Source organism: Pteronotus mesoamericanus, unplaced genomic scaffold (genome assembly GCF_021234165.1).
Source record: "Pteronotus mesoamericanus isolate MK-2021 breed Mesoamerican mustached bat unplaced genomic scaffold, CSHL_Meso_final contig_202, whole genome shotgun sequence".
Taxonomy (NCBI): domain Eukaryota; kingdom Metazoa; phylum Chordata; class Mammalia; order Chiroptera; family Mormoopidae; genus Pteronotus; species Pteronotus mesoamericanus.
The window spans coordinates 6951054-6965742 of NW_026555086.1; the positions used below are offsets into that span (position 1 = coordinate 6951054).

General features: G+C 54.4%; 1 protein-coding gene across 2 annotated transcripts; it reads left to right on the top strand.

Annotated features, from left to right (window-relative positions):
• The first annotated feature begins 1273 nt into the window (after positions 1–1273).
• On the top strand, positions 1274–6641 carry IRX6 (iroquois homeobox 6). 2 transcript variants are annotated; one of them, XM_054570246.1, is made up of 6 exons: positions 1274–1397; positions 2438–2695; positions 3370–3479; positions 3667–3974; positions 4720–5340; positions 6262–6641. In XM_054570246.1, exons 1-6 carry the CDS (start codon positions 1353–1355, stop codon positions 6267–6269), a joined length of 1350 nt encoding a protein of 449 aa, XP_054426221.1. In that variant the 5' UTR covers positions 1274–1352; the 3' UTR covers positions 6270–6641. The 2 variants fall into 2 exon arrangements, with proteins under 2 accessions (XP_054426221.1, XP_054426222.1); XM_054570247.1 differs by having other exon boundaries at positions 6265–6641.
• The last annotated feature ends 8048 nt before the right edge of the window (positions 6642–14689 follow it).

Genomic DNA, 14689 nt, shown 5'->3' on the forward strand with positions numbered 1-14689 from the left:
TCCCTGCGGCTCCCCGCTCCCCCGTGGACACAGCGGGCGGTGGCGCGGGAAGCAGCGGAGCGTCGCCTTCCGAGGAGGCGCCCAGGGGTCTTAGCGCGAGGTTTGCAGGTGCCCGGAGTCAGACTTGGCGCGTTTCCAGTTAGACTCCGACGGGACCTGAACCTTGGCCTCGAGGGGGCGCTCTTTGGCCTAGTCGAAGGCCAGAGGGCTGCAGAAAAGCCCCGGGGTCAAGGCCCTAACAAAGGCCAGGGCTTGGAGGGCCTGGATCCACTAGATCTGGGGAGACTGGAGAACGGAGCCAGATCCCCGAGGACAAAGACGGTCGGGCCAGTGGGATTCACCGACGCCGCCCAGCGCTGCTCCAAGGAGCACGGGGCCTGCGGCGCGAACAAACTTTCCCGCGGCGGAGGGGCGGGGGCGACGGGCTGGAGAGTTCTCCCCCGAGCCTCTGCTCTCCTCCACCTGCCAGTGGGCAATCCTCCGCCCAATCTCCCACCCAGTTCCCTCCCCTCCCCAGCGTGCCTCTGTTCACTTAGACTCTTCATATCTCGCCTCTCCCCTCCTCCTTCTCCCTCTTGCGTTTCTCCCCCACTTTTCTCCTCTTTTTTCTCGTGTGTCTTCTTTTGTATTCTCCCCTTCCTCGCCGCCTAGGTTGCTCTCTTCTCCTCCGGGCCGCAGGGAGGAGGTAAGCGCGCTGTGCCCGGGGCCTGCGCGACGCAGAGGGAGGCGTTTTTCCTACTTCTCCCGGGTAATTTGGAGAGATTGCATGTGCGCGCGCGCGCGCGTGATTGTAAGGCGAAAAGGAGTAGGTTCCAGAGCCAAGCAGAGAGGGTCAGGGTCTTTGACATTCCTCACCAGCTGCACAAACCTCCCGGAACAAGTGTGAGTGTGGGTGGGAGCGCGCTCGCACGGACTGGCTGCGCTTGGCACGTTTGGTGGCCCGGGGCCGCAGGGCCCGGGGGCCCGCCTGGAGGCCCGGGATTACCGTGACGTCACACTGAGCCTCTGGCCACCTTGGACTGGGACGCCTCGGGAGCAGCACAGCCCCGCGCCGCGCCTCACCTTGCCTCGCCAGCGCGCGCCTTTGGGAACCCGCATCCTCTCCCTGCCCATCCATGGGCCCTTCTCTCCTGCGGACCACGCGGGCCGGTGGAGCGCCTTCTAGAGCGCAGGAGTCGGCAGTCGGTCTGCCCTTGGCTCTGCCTCCAGGAGCGCCAAGCGGGCGAAGGTCCCGGCACAGGGCACCCGCAGCCGTGTAAGGAACAGAGGCTGCACACGGCCGGAGGCGCAGAACAGCGGGACTGAGGCAGGAACACGCAAAAGAAGAGGAAGAAGGACCAGGGACAGCCACCATGTCCTTCCCGCACTTTGGACATCCGTATGGCAGCGCTTCCCAGGTAAGAGGCGCCTCCGATGGGGACGGACTGAGTGGAGGGGGTGACCAGTGTTCGCACCTGCCTGTGAGCGCCCTTGGCCCCTCTCTTGCACGAGTCTCCCAGGAAACCAGAGGGAGCAGGGACCAGGGTAAAGCACCACAGTCCTCTCTGACACCCCCAGTCCCTGGCTGAGAATGGTCCACTCCCCCAATGCAAGCTGGAAAATCGGGTGACCGGAAACCTGGACACTCTGACCACGCGCTCAGCCAGGTGGGTGGGACCTCGGAGCGCTTCCAGGCAGGCCTCCTTGCTGTACAGGTACCCGAGGTGGCCAAGGAGAGTCTCGGGGGGAAAAAAGACTTCCAGTCCGGAGCATTGCCGGCCTCAGCTTCCCTGCTGCTGTCAGTCGTTGGCCTCTGTTATCTTCTCCTTCCTTGGGTCGGTCCACGCTTTCTGCTCCCGGTTCCTTCAGTTTTCCAGGCCAGAGTAGGTGCTGTCCTGTGCTGTGACAAGGGTTTCCTGGGAAAATTCTGGGGACACTCAACCACTGTTCTCCAGATTCTCCCCAGAGTGCAGAATGTATTTTCCTGGGGTCTAGTCCCAGCCCGACCTCTGCCCCGCTTTGCGATCTTGGACAAGCCTGCGCTTTCTCTGGTCTCCATATCCTTTGTATAAAATGGGAGTGGGCGTGAGACGTGGTGAAGGTCTCTAAGGCCAACTTGTAGCTCTGCCTCTGCGGGAGCCTGTGATGGGAAGGGGAGGGGAGGGGTATGCGAAGGAACCCGCCGAGTCTGTCTTCTCTCATTCGGTTTGCAGAATGTTCCTCCTGCCCCGACGCCCTGGGACTCTGAAACCTTAGCAAAGCCTTAGGAGTATCTGTAAAGGCTGCTCGGATAAATTGCGTCTTCAGACAACTCCTGTTTCAGTGCTCGGCAGGATGCTCAGCACACGGTGCCATTTAGATAATGGTGAATGGAGAGATCCGGCAGCTCCGCCGCTGGCTCCCGCCAGCCCGAGGCGCCGGTCTCTGACCTCGGGTGCCCCCTCTCTCGCCCCCGTAGTTCCTGGTGTCTGCAAGTTCCAACGCCCCTTGCTGCGAATCCTCGCCGTGCTCCGTCCCGGACGTGGCCTCAGGCTCCACCCCGGCGGCGGCTCTCTGCTTAGCCCCCTACGACAGCCGGCTGCTGGGCAGCGCGCGGCCCGAGCTGGGCGCGGCCTTGGGCATCTATGGAGCCCCTTATGCCGCCGCGGCAGCCGCCCAGAGCTACCCGGGGTACCTGCCCTATAGCCCGGAGCCGCCCGCGCTGTACGGGGCGCTGGTGAGTACACGGGGTGGGGCCTGGGGGCAGGAGCGGCAGCGGCGGGTGAAATCCGGGGTGACTTCGCCAGGGGAAATCTAGGAAGGACGCGCAACTGCGCAGACAGGAAATGGCTGGGATGGTGTATAAGGGGGACAAGACATCTTTACACCGTTTTACCATTCTCAGAAGTCCATACTGGTTGGGAAATATTTGCACTTCTATTAATCCTGTGAAGTAGGCAAGTCATGGCTTTAATCAATTTACAGATGAGGAAATCGAGGTACAGAGGTCCATCCCTAACCCAAAGTCCCACCGGCACAAAGGGTTAGGGAACAGCTCCGCCCGTAGCCTGAGGCGGAAGTTCCCCAGTGGGTGGGGGCAGTGGGGGAGGGAGGAACGCCCAAGTACTAACAGTAATAGTAGCGGCTCATATGTAACTAGTGCTTATTCTGCACCAGGAATTCTGCCAAAAGCTCTTTTTCAACAACCTATAGGGGCGATTGCTATCCCCGTTTTACCAGGGGAAACTGAGGCACAGAGTGGTTGCCTGTTCCTGAGATCACACAGCCAATGACGCAGTGGTGTTGGGATTTAAACCAGACTAACTCCAAGTCGACACCCTTAGCAACTGCCCCACCTCGTCTCCTCCCCAAACGTCAGTGGTCCCGAATTCTTTCTTCCTCCCCCACCAGAACCCACAGTATGAATTTAAGGAGACCGCAGGGAACTTTACTCCCAGCCTGTCACAACCAGGAGCCTATTATCACTATGAGCCGACTCTGGGGCAATACCAGTATGACCGGTAAGGCATGGGGCATGCTGGGGGCTGGCATAGGAAGTCCTTCCCTCGCCGCTGCCCAGGTAGGGCTGGTCTGGACAGAGCCTGGGAGCGGGGAGGAGCAGAGCCTCCTTTGCAGGCTGCACACTGTCTCCTGCCTGCCCCCCGGGGTTGCCAGCCCCAGAACTGTGACCCAGGTCGCCCCTTGCAGGTACGGAGCCATGGAATTGAGTGGCGCCGGGCGCCGGAAGAACGCCACGCGGGAGACCACCAGCACCCTCAAGGCCTGGCTCAACGAGCACCGCAAGAACCCCTACCCCACCAAGGGCGAGAAGATCATGCTGGCCATCATCACCAAGATGACCCTCACCCAGGTGTCCACCTGGTTCGCCAACGCGCGCCGGCGCCTCAAGAAGGAGAACAAGATGACTTGGGCGCCCAAGAACAAAGGCGGGGAGGAGAGGAAGGCGGGGAGTGGAGCAGAGGAGTCACTCGGCTGCCTAAATGGGGACACCAAAGGTACCACGAATGGCCCCCACCCCACCCTACTGTGGGGCAGCTTTTACAGAAGGCCCTCCTTGCTCACCCTCGCACGTGTGTCCCCTGACAGTCCCCCACCCCAGGGCCTGTGCCTGCTGTGCCTTCTGCCTGGGATTTCCTGCAGGAGCAGCTTTTTTTTTTTTTTTTTCTGTAAAGCATCACCCCTGAAAAGCCGCCTCCGGTCACCTAAGCCGGTGTAGACTTCCAGTGCTTCTCTATCATCAGCCCCTTTTATTTCCTTTGCCATACTTACCAGGATGGCCCCTTCAAGAATTTTCGCTCCTTCTAGGAGGTGTCCTTCCCTAAATCAGTGCCCAAATGGTGCCTGTCACACTGTTAATACTCTGTAAATATTTGCTGGGTTGAATCATACACACCAGCCACCTGTGGGTGTGGAAATTTGTCCCCTTGCTTTTAGAAGGTTGAAAAACTGAGATCTGGGCCTTAGGATGGCAGCGCAAAGTGTGGGGTTCCTTGGCCTGGGGGTGCATGGAGGGGAGGAGATTTCCAAGGGATGGGGTCAAGGCAGAGGTGGACATTCTTCCCCAGGGGCAGGCCACCAGCCCAGGGGCAAAGGTAGGAGGTGGGGCGGTCAGCCTGTGACTGAGTCTGCGAGTGCTCTGACTGCTGGGCGCATCTTGCTAAAAGCTTCTCGGGGACGGGCACTCCCGTGGATTTCCCTTGGGGCCTGGAGCTTTTCTCACTCGCTCCTGATTTCCTGCAGACGTTGCTGCTAGCCAAGAAGCTCAGGGACTCCGGCTGAGTGACCTGGAAGATCTGGAGGAAGAGGAGGAGGAGGAGGAGGAAGAGGAGGAGGCGGAAGGAGAGGAGGCTGTAGTCACAGCTACGGACAGGCTGGCTGAGTTCCATAAGGACACGCGGTCGCTGCCTGCACAATGCGTTGCAGCTCGAGTGGGCCGGCTGGAGCGCAGGGGCTGCGACCTCGGGGCGCCCCGCTTCTCGTTCAATGAGTCCCCGGGATCCGGAGAAGCTGACTTCCTCCGGGCGGAGCCAGGGGGGCCCGCGTTGACCATGCACTACCCGTGCGGCCAGAAACCGCGCATCTGGTCTCTGGCGCACACCGCGGCAGCCAGCGCTGTCGAAGGTGCGCCTCCAACCCCGCCCAAGCCACAAAGTCCTGAGTGCCATCTGATTCCCGGACAGCCTCTGGGCTTGGGCGGGCGACCCACGGTCCCCAGAGACTCCGCATGTGGCGAGTCTTCTCGAGTAGCCAAGGCCTTTGGAAAGCCCACGTTTGCGCTGCAGGGGCTGCCCCTGAACTGTGTGCCGTGCCCGCGGCGGAGGGAGCCGGCAGTGCAGTGCCCGTACCCGTCCGGAGCAGAAGGTACTGGTACTCCCAACGGCGCTGGGAGCGTGTCCAAAAGACACCTGCCCACGTGCTGTCCAGCCATTGAACACCCTCTCTGACTCCTGGGCATGCCCAGGTTCGACCTGGTGCGAGATTGTCTGGCAGTACTCTCTGAAATGGGAGCTTAGAGAGCGTATTTCCAGTTCCCCCTCATTTTAAAGCCCAAATAACAGTGATAAGCTCAGAAGGAGACTGTAATTTACCTAGGCTCACTCAGAAAGTCATTGAAGAGATGGGAAACCTACATCTCTGCACCCGTATGGAGTGTTCTGCCACCTGCGTGGAGTGGGGGGGGGGGAGCCACCATCATGACCCTCTGGCCCAGGTGCCCTTGTCTCCTGCTGGCCCCTGCTGAGCTTGTAGCAACAGTTTGCTAGGTCTGGGCAAAGAGCTGGGCTTTCTGAGAAATGAGAAGGACAGGGCCAGACACGTACAACTGGTGTAAAGCCAGAGCCTCGGATATCTCGCAGTCCCCTCTGCTGCCCTGTGCGGAGGGTAGCACAGGGTTGGCGCTGCCCCCAGAGAGCACCCACGCACCCCTAAGACCTCACTCCTATGCAGGGTGTGAGTGCCATTCACTGTCTCCTCCCCTGCCTGGTTCTCTGGCCTCGCCGGGTGGAAGGAAATTTCAGCCCGCAAAGGGGCAGTCCCCAGCCTCCAGCAATTACTGTCAGATTCTGCTCTTCGTAGCAATTTCTCTCAGGATTAGCTGCTGGCTTAGAAAATTGGGTTACATTGTTATTTGAATTTACACATAACGGGGTCCAAATGTTACCTCTGGCAAGCAAATTGCTTCTAGACCTTTGATTCCCTTCGGATGAGACACCACTGACCTCCGATTTCCTGGGAATCGCCACCACGCGGCCTTCGGGTTTTAATCAACCTTTCCTCTCTCAGCAGGTTAGCGCAACGGGGCGATTTGCAGTTTGCGGACGAACCTTGGAAGTGAGCCCTGCTGTTCCACTCACCTTCCCGCTAAGAGGCTGGGAGACCTCACCAGGAACTGCGCTTAAGAGACGGACACACAGACACCCTCCCACAGGCCCTCCTTGCACGCAGAACTGAAGCAGGCGGCAGCCCGCCACCGTGTCGCACCCCAGAGGAAGTGGCAGGGCGCCTTGGGGAAGGCTGGGAGAGTCCGCCTCCCTCCTCTGGGTTCAGGGCCTGAAGCTGCTCCCTCTCCTGCTCACTCCCGCCCCCTCCCTGCGGAACTTCCAAGCGGACCCAGCCCCTAAGGACCACCTGTCTGCTCCCCGTCCCCACTCCTGTGTCCTTAAAAGTAGTCAAGCCGAACCTAAGCCGTGTGGCCTCTCTGTGACAGGGGTGCCAGGAGAGGCAGGGAAGGACGGAATGGGGACAGGGCGGCGCGGGCTGCGGACCTAGTTCCTGTCTCGCGGGGAGGAAAATTGGCAAGGTGTTGGCCAAGGCCCGCTGCTCAGCCCACCGGGCTCCGCGGGCCCGGCTGTCCACGGGCTGCTCCGTGCGCGCGGGAGGTGGGGGACCACGTCTGTGATGTCGAGGGTGATGGGACTTGTCAGGATATGTGTCTGGAAGCTGCACGTGTTTCCCGGTTCACGCTTGGATTTTACGTTCATCGGGGGGAGGGGCGACGGGGACCGTGTCTCGGCACCGGCCGCCGGGACGCCCGCGCTCCCCGGGTGGGACGCAACGCCCAATTCCGGCAGCTCGCCAGGTCGCTGGGTGGCGAGACGGGCCTGCTTCCCGTGCACTCGGAGTCTGCACACACTTCCGGTACGAGCCAGCCAATGGGAGCTGGCGGGCGGGGAAGGGGCTCTGTCCACGCGGCGAGCAGTGGCAGGAGTCGGGCCGCGGGAGGAAAGACTTAACGATGCCCGCGCCGCGCCCGGGTCCGCGTCCCCGGCGCAGTGTCTTCGGCGGCAGCCAGTGCGCGCGCGCGCGCTGCTCACAGGAAAAGAGGGGCCTCGTGGGGAGCGGATGGGCGCGGGAGGGCAGCCGGGTGCGCGCCCACGGACTGGGTCCCTGGGAAGCTCGGTCTCCACTGCTGGGCTCCGGCCGGATCCGCCCTGGGTGGGGGGTGGCCTTTCAGTACGGCGCGGGCGCCGGGCGCCGCTCGCTGAAGTCTGAGGGGGGAGGCTCCTGTCCCGGCGGGGAAGGGAGGGAGAGCGATGTTAAGACCCTTGGAGGCTGAAGGGGGCAGGTGGGGTTGTTGATCTGTAGAACAGGCGGCGGGCCCCTCCCTGAGCCACCCTGCCTTCTTTCCTCTGGATCGGTCGGAGTCAGAGGAAGCTTGAGAGATCATGAATGACAAAAATACAAAGCCCTTCCCTCAGGTGACGGAGCTGAGGCCAAGTGAGAGGACGAGGGACTGGCGCAGGGTCACAGGGAGTCCGTGCTGGGCGGACCCCAGCTTCACACTCAGGGTCCTTTTCGGTTCATTTTCCTCTCGCTCACTTCCTCCGGGAAGTCCCCTCCCTGCTTTCCTTCTGCTTCTGGGCGACAGCTGCGCCTACCCCAACCTCCCCGGGGGCCCTCCTGTCGCCCTCACTGACCCGTGGCTTAGGGTCCGGGAAATTAAACTGCGAAAAGATAAACATTATTTCCAGTCGGCTTTGCAGGATTAACGTTTGTAATAAAGAGCATTCGCAGGCGGTTTCTCTGGACCACGCCCCCTTTGGGGGGACCAGGTAGACCCCTCGGGCGGCCGGGAGGCCTGTTCCTGCTGCCTCCGGTTGGGAGCGAGGCCCCAGCCAGCCATTCCGCGGCGGGGAGAGGGGCCTCGGCGTCACATTGAGTCAGCACTTGGAGATCGCAGAGTGAAAGCCAGAGAGAAGGGACCCCACCTCGGCCAGGGGCCGTGTCCCTGAGCAGAGAGCGAAGGATGGAGTCTGGGGGGATCTAACCTCAAACAGCCTCCGGCCACGCAGCCTTTTATAGGAACAGTGAGCCAAGAGAGAGAAAGGCCACCCGAGCCATCCGGCCTTACCACCCGCACCTCAGGAGGCTGACTCTCCATTTCCTGTCTCCACCTCTGCCCCTATACCCATAGCAGAAGCCTGCAGCCACGGTTGTCCCCAACACCTGGGCCTGGCTGGCTGGAGACAGTGGGCTGTGAGGAGGACCAGAGAGAGTAGCCAGGAATCCCAGAAAATGGCTTTGCCATCTCAATCCCATTATTTATTATGTGGCGGCGACCAGCCTCTCCCCCTCACCCTCCCCCAGGTTCCCCTGCTGTGAAATGCAGGGGTGATCTAGCTCTCCCTCCCAGGGTGCTGGTGTGGGGCCCGAGAGCGGCTCGTCAGAGTCTGCGATTGTCCCAGCCTCGGCCCCCAGCGGCAATCTGTTCCCACCGTCTCTGCCCCCACTGAGCGCCTCCTGCAAATCTCCCGATATAATCTCCCAGAATCATATTTTGAATACTGTTTTGATTAAACACCAGAGTGAGGATGGGGCGGGGGCAGGGGTGAAGAGGACACAGGCCAGCTCTCCTGGCCCGAGCCTCCTGGTGCCCACAGGGAGCTGGCCTGTGAGCTCTGCGAAGTGCGGTCACTAGGTGAGGGAATGTGACGTTCTCAGGTTTGGAGCCTGTAGGAGCTGGACCTCCAAACTCCCTTGATGGTTCAAGTGTCCCTTCCATCGGCCAGGGGGCAGCCAGCCACCAGGCGGCCAGGTCGAGAGAAGCTGAAGGGGGAGCCATAGCACACCGGTGTCTTTACAGATCCCTCTCCCACCAGGAGCCTCTAACTACATCAGCGTTGTTCTCACCTGTGGTCACGTTTGGCTCTAAGAGCCTAGGACCCAGGTATCGATAATTAGAGCTTGTGGGGCTCCTACCATAGGCTGGACTCCATGCCGTGTCCTCTCATTGCCCTGACTCACTTGTACGTAATAACACTCCTGGGGAGCATTATTTTATGCTGACGAGCATGCCCATTTAATGAAGGAGGAAACCGAAGCTCAGCGAGGTTGTCACGTGATGTCAGTGATCCGGCCAGCACGCACGCACGCAAGTCACACTCAGAGTATCACTGATTCTTCACCACTCCGCTATGTGGCGAATACATTCTATTATTTTAAGATTCTTTTATTTCATTAGGAATGGGAGCATGTTGCTGAGACTCTAAATGGCCATGCGTCTATTATCTCAGATGCCTGGAACCCCAGCTTGCCCTCCTTCCTCCTTAGGAATGTCCAATGGACAAAAACTTCTGGTACCCGTATCCTGGCCAAGAACACCCCCCACCTTTCCCACTGCCCTCATCTCCTTGGGCCACGGCTGTCCGAGACACCTTGGATCGGTGTTGGGCAAAATGCAGCCCCTAGATCTCCACCATCAAAGTCAGCCCCAAACTGAAGAACCCTACAGGGGAGTGGGCTGGAGGATCTACCTTTGTAACAAACGAGCACCCTAGGTGGTCCGAGGGGCCTCTATCCTGAGCAGCGGTGGCTGAACCTCAAGGGGCCGGACCCCAAGGCCCGCAGGACAGCTTAGGACACCTGCTGATGGCCCAGAGTAAATCACATCCCAGGAACAGGTGCAAACATTTCCTCCAGGATTTAATCTGGATTCACATTCAATCTCCTCATCTGGGTCAGCTTCCCCTCCTCCCCCATCCTGGAGCTCAAAGGCTTGTTGTTTCTGGAGGGAGAGGAGGTAACCTAGGAGACTAGCTTGCCTCTCCCAGCAGTCGGAAGACAAACTGGGATTCTGGGGTTGGAAGCATCTTAGGGCTCCCATGTACCTCAGTGTATAAGAGAGTTCTGTCCCCCAACACAACCACGCCATCAAGAATCTCTACACATTTGGGGAAAGCCAATGCTAGGAAGGAAAAACTGAACCTCTAACAAAAAAGTACACTGATGGAGAAGGTGGGCCTCTCTCTGTCTCCTGGCATAGCCAGTTGCAGCCTTGGCAGCATTAGAAAATTCTTTCTTTTTTGAACCAACATCTTTCTCCACGTAACTTCTGAAATCTGTCTCCTGAGCCAATGAGTCTTGCTCTTTTCCACTAGTCATTCTTCCTCCCACCCTTCCTGCCTCCTCTTCCTCTTTCCTCCTCAGCCGGGCTTGTTTGGCCCTGGCTTGGAGGTTAGAGTAAGAACAGGGCAGTCTAATGGCTACCTCCCAGTTGTCCGGCCAAGAACCTCTCTATCGGTGTGAGGTTCTTCCTTAAACATGAATTTGGAGACGGGGAGAAACAGCGATCTGAGTCTTTGGGCAAGTCACCAACGTCTCTGAGACTCAGCTTTCTCCTAGTCGGTTGGGATCATGTTAAACCATGTGGATCTTTCATAATTTCTACACTTCTCTCACTTAGCTGCCATGGGGACAAAGATTTAGATTGGTGTGACTTGAATTTCTGTCATTGGCAAACCAGCTCCCTGACTTTTGCCAAGAGCTGAAGAGAGGTTAGAGACAAGCAAGCGTCAAACAAGGCCTTCTCCTTTGGGAATCAGAAAGCGAGTTGAAAAATGAATAGTTTGGGTCACTCTGTGATTCAGCATTATTTAATGCCAGGACCAGCTGACATCACTGCTGGTAAACATTTTAGTCTTAGGCAAGTAAATATCTTAGACAGTTTGGGCTGCCATGATAAAGTACCACAGACTGGGCGTCTTAAACAACAGGCATTTATTTTTTATTTTTTACTTTTAAATCATGTTTTTCTATTACAGTTGACTCAATTTTCCCCCTTTGCCCTCCTCCACCCATCCCACCCCACCCCCCTTTCCCACAGTTAATTCCCACTCTGTTGTCCATGTCCACGGGTCATTCATAGATGTGCTTTGTTTAGCCCCTTCTCCTTCTTTCCACCATTGTCCTCCTTCCCCCTCCCCTCTGGTCACTTTCAGTCTGCTCCATGTTTCCGTGCCTGTGGTTTATTTTGTTCATTAGTTTATTTTGTTGAATAGATTCCACTTATAGGTGCAATCATATGGTATTTATCTTTCACCGACTGGCTTACTTCACTTAGCATAATATTCTCCAGCTCCATCCATGTTGTTGCAAAAGGTAGGAGTTCCTTCATTCTTTCTTTTTTTTATTTTAAATGCAAATTGATTTTATTTATTTTTTAAATGTCAAAATCCATTATAAAATATTAAAAACTTTAAATCTATTATAAAGCCTCAGCAATTAAAACAACATGATACCACAAACATATATATCTGTCTAACAATGCAATATGTGATTAAATTGATATTTCAAATCAATGGGGAAAATAAGGCTTATTCAACAAATAAGGTGCATGGACCATTATTACTTGAAATAAAACAAATATAGAGCCCTATTTCACACATTATACAGAAAATATTCAGATGAGCTAAAAATCAATATGTAAAATCTAAGGAGTTTTAAGAGAAAATACAAAATAGTAGTTTTCTTACCCTGAAGTAGTATATTCAAACCCAGAAGCTATAAAATAAAATATTGATACTATGAATATGACTATATTAAACATTTAAAACTATATAGTTACATATATATATAAATATAAAGTTAAAGGACAAGTAATAGAATAGGAAAGTATTTGCAACATATCTAAAAAGGGTTAATAGTTTTTGTTTTAGGGAAAAAATTCTACAAGCATTTAAACAAAACATGGATAAAGAATACCAAAAAGTCATTTAAAGCTTTTTAAAAACAATAGAAATACACAAGAAAAATATAAAAACAGGTTTAGTTTCAACAAATAATCAAGTAACAACACATAATTGTCACAATCAGATTAATAAGTATTAAAAATATCGGTAATATCAAGAATTGATGACTGTGAAAGGAACTGGATATTCATAGACTCTTTTTATTCATCTTCTTAAAGCAGTCCCTTTAGCATATTTTGCAATGCTCATTTGGTGGAGGTGTATCCTTTCAGCCTTCCTTTGTCTGGGAAACTCCTTATTTCACCTTCCATTTTAATTGAGAGCCTTGCTGAGTAGAGCAGTCTTCGTTGCAGGCCTTTGTTTCTCATGACTTGGAATATTTCTTGCCATTCCCTTCTGGCTTGCAGTGTTTCTTTTGAGGAGTCAGCTGCTAGCCATATTGGGGCTCCCTTATATGTTACTACCTCTTTCTCCCTTACTGCCTTTAGGATTCTCTGTTTGTCTTTGATATTTGCCATTTTAATTTATGATGTGTCTTGGAGTGGGCCTCATTGGGTTCCTCTTGAATGGCACCCTCTGTGCTTCCTGGACTTGTTTGATTTTTTTCTCTCCTCAAATTAGGGAAGTTTTCCATCATTATTTTTTCAAACAGGTTCTCTATCCCTTTCTGGTATCCCTATTGTATGGATATTATTATGTTTCAGGTTGTCCTGCATTTCCCTCAATGCCTCTTTATTCTTTTTGAGTCTTTTTTCATTTTCTTGATCTTTCTGGGATCTTTTTTCTACCTTATCCTCCAGCTTGTTGATTTGGTCCTCAGCTTCATCTAGCCTGCTTTTGATTCTTTCTACTGTGTTCTTCAACTCAGAAATTGTATTCTTCATTTCCTCTTGTCTCTTATTGATAGCTTCTATGGCCTTTTCCATGCTAATATAGTTTGCAGTAAGTTCCTCGTAGTTTCCCTGTAGTTTTTTGTAATTCTCTCTGAGCTCACTGAGCTCATTGAGCTTCCTTAGAACCATTATTTTGCACTCAGTATCTAACAGTTCACTTGCCTCTATTTCATTTAGTTCTCTTTCTGGGTATTCCTTTTGACTGGGTGGTGTTTCTTTGTCTTCCCATTTTTTGTGAGACTCTTCTTTATTGCTTCTGCTTCTTAAATTGATCTGTTGATTTCCTGGCTTTGTGGTGTGAACTTCTGTGGTAGGAGACTGCTGTTTTTTCTTTCTGGATCTGCCTCTGATGATGTCAGATATTGACACTGTCTGACCTTAGGTAGTCTGTTTGAGACTTCCAGGAATCTACTGTCTGTGACTGTCTCCTTCAGCTGTTAATCTAGTCACTCTGCACTGAGAAGACCAGCTTAGACACTACAGGGCAAGGCAGAGTCCCTCCTGAGGGCAGGGTTATTGGGTCCTGTCGCGCTGTTTCTGCTCAGGGGAGTGGTCTGCCTGAGCAAGATGGCTGCTGCTGCATGGGGGATGAGTCAGCACTGGGATCCCTCTGGCTTCTCTCTCAGTTCTCTCCCCAAAGCCTCCTTCCCCAGTCTCTCCTCAGGCATCTCTGGCTTGCTCTGCCCCCGCCCCACTTTGCCAGAGACCAGGGTAAGTGGCTACAAAATTAAAATGTATGCATTGGCCCTTTTAAAGGCTCTTTGCATCTCCAGCTGCCTGCCTCTGGCAGAGAGCAACCCTGATGCTTTTCACAGCTGGCTGTTATCTGTGTACTTTTTGGTCTCTGGTGCTGTAGGCCTGAGATCCCTGCTTATGGTTTAAACCCCATTCTTCTCAGGGCGATCCAACTGGCCGTTTCAATATCCTTCTGGTGCTGCCAACCGTGGGCGCCCCACCTGCCTTCTCGAGTCTCTACTGTACTCCTTACCAGTTAGGTTGTTCTAAAGCTGATTCTTCTGTCTGTCCGAGGTCAAAAGGCTCCTCTCTCACTATTGTTCAGTTGTTTGTTCCAGGTGATTTCTCCACAATTTAGTTGTAATTCGAGATTGGTCCTGGGAGGAGGTCAATGTGTCTTCCACTCACTCCTCTACCATCTTGATTTTAAATTCACAACAGACATTAATTTCCTCAGAGTTCTGGAAGCTAGAAGTCCACGATCCAGGCACAGGTTGATTTGGTTCCTGGTGAGGGCTCTTTTCCTGGCTTACAGGTGGCTACCTTCTCATGGTGGCCTCACATGGTGGAGAGAGAGAGTCTGGTGTCTCTTCTCTTCTCTTCTTATAAGGACACCAGCCCAATTAGATCAGAGTCCTACCCTGATGACCTCACTTAACCTTTAGCTCCTCCACCAGGCCTTATCTCCAAATATAGTTCCATTGGGGTTAGGGCCTCAACATGTGAACTCTGAAGAGTTGCAAACATTCAGTCCATAACAGACGTTAACCTGGAACCCAAAATGGGCAAGGCCATTTGGGAAGCAGGTGACCAGGAAGAAGAGGCTGACTCTCTGGTCAATGGTCTGGGCCAGTCTTTAGCCACAGAAGGTGCTAGTTGGGGCAGGTGTCTGGCTGGCCATCATGTCCCCCCATCAGTGTCCTGACCTGATGATGCGTTTGTAGCTTCGGTGTAGAAGAAGAGGGCAGAGACATACTCAAGTGCTGGTGGGTGCCTGACACTTCATAAAATCTCATAACAATGCTCCACTCTACAAATGAGGAAACTAAGTCTTAAGTAAGTGAAGCTCTTGCTTCAAGGCACAACTTCAGGTAGTGGCAGAGTTGGGGATGTAAT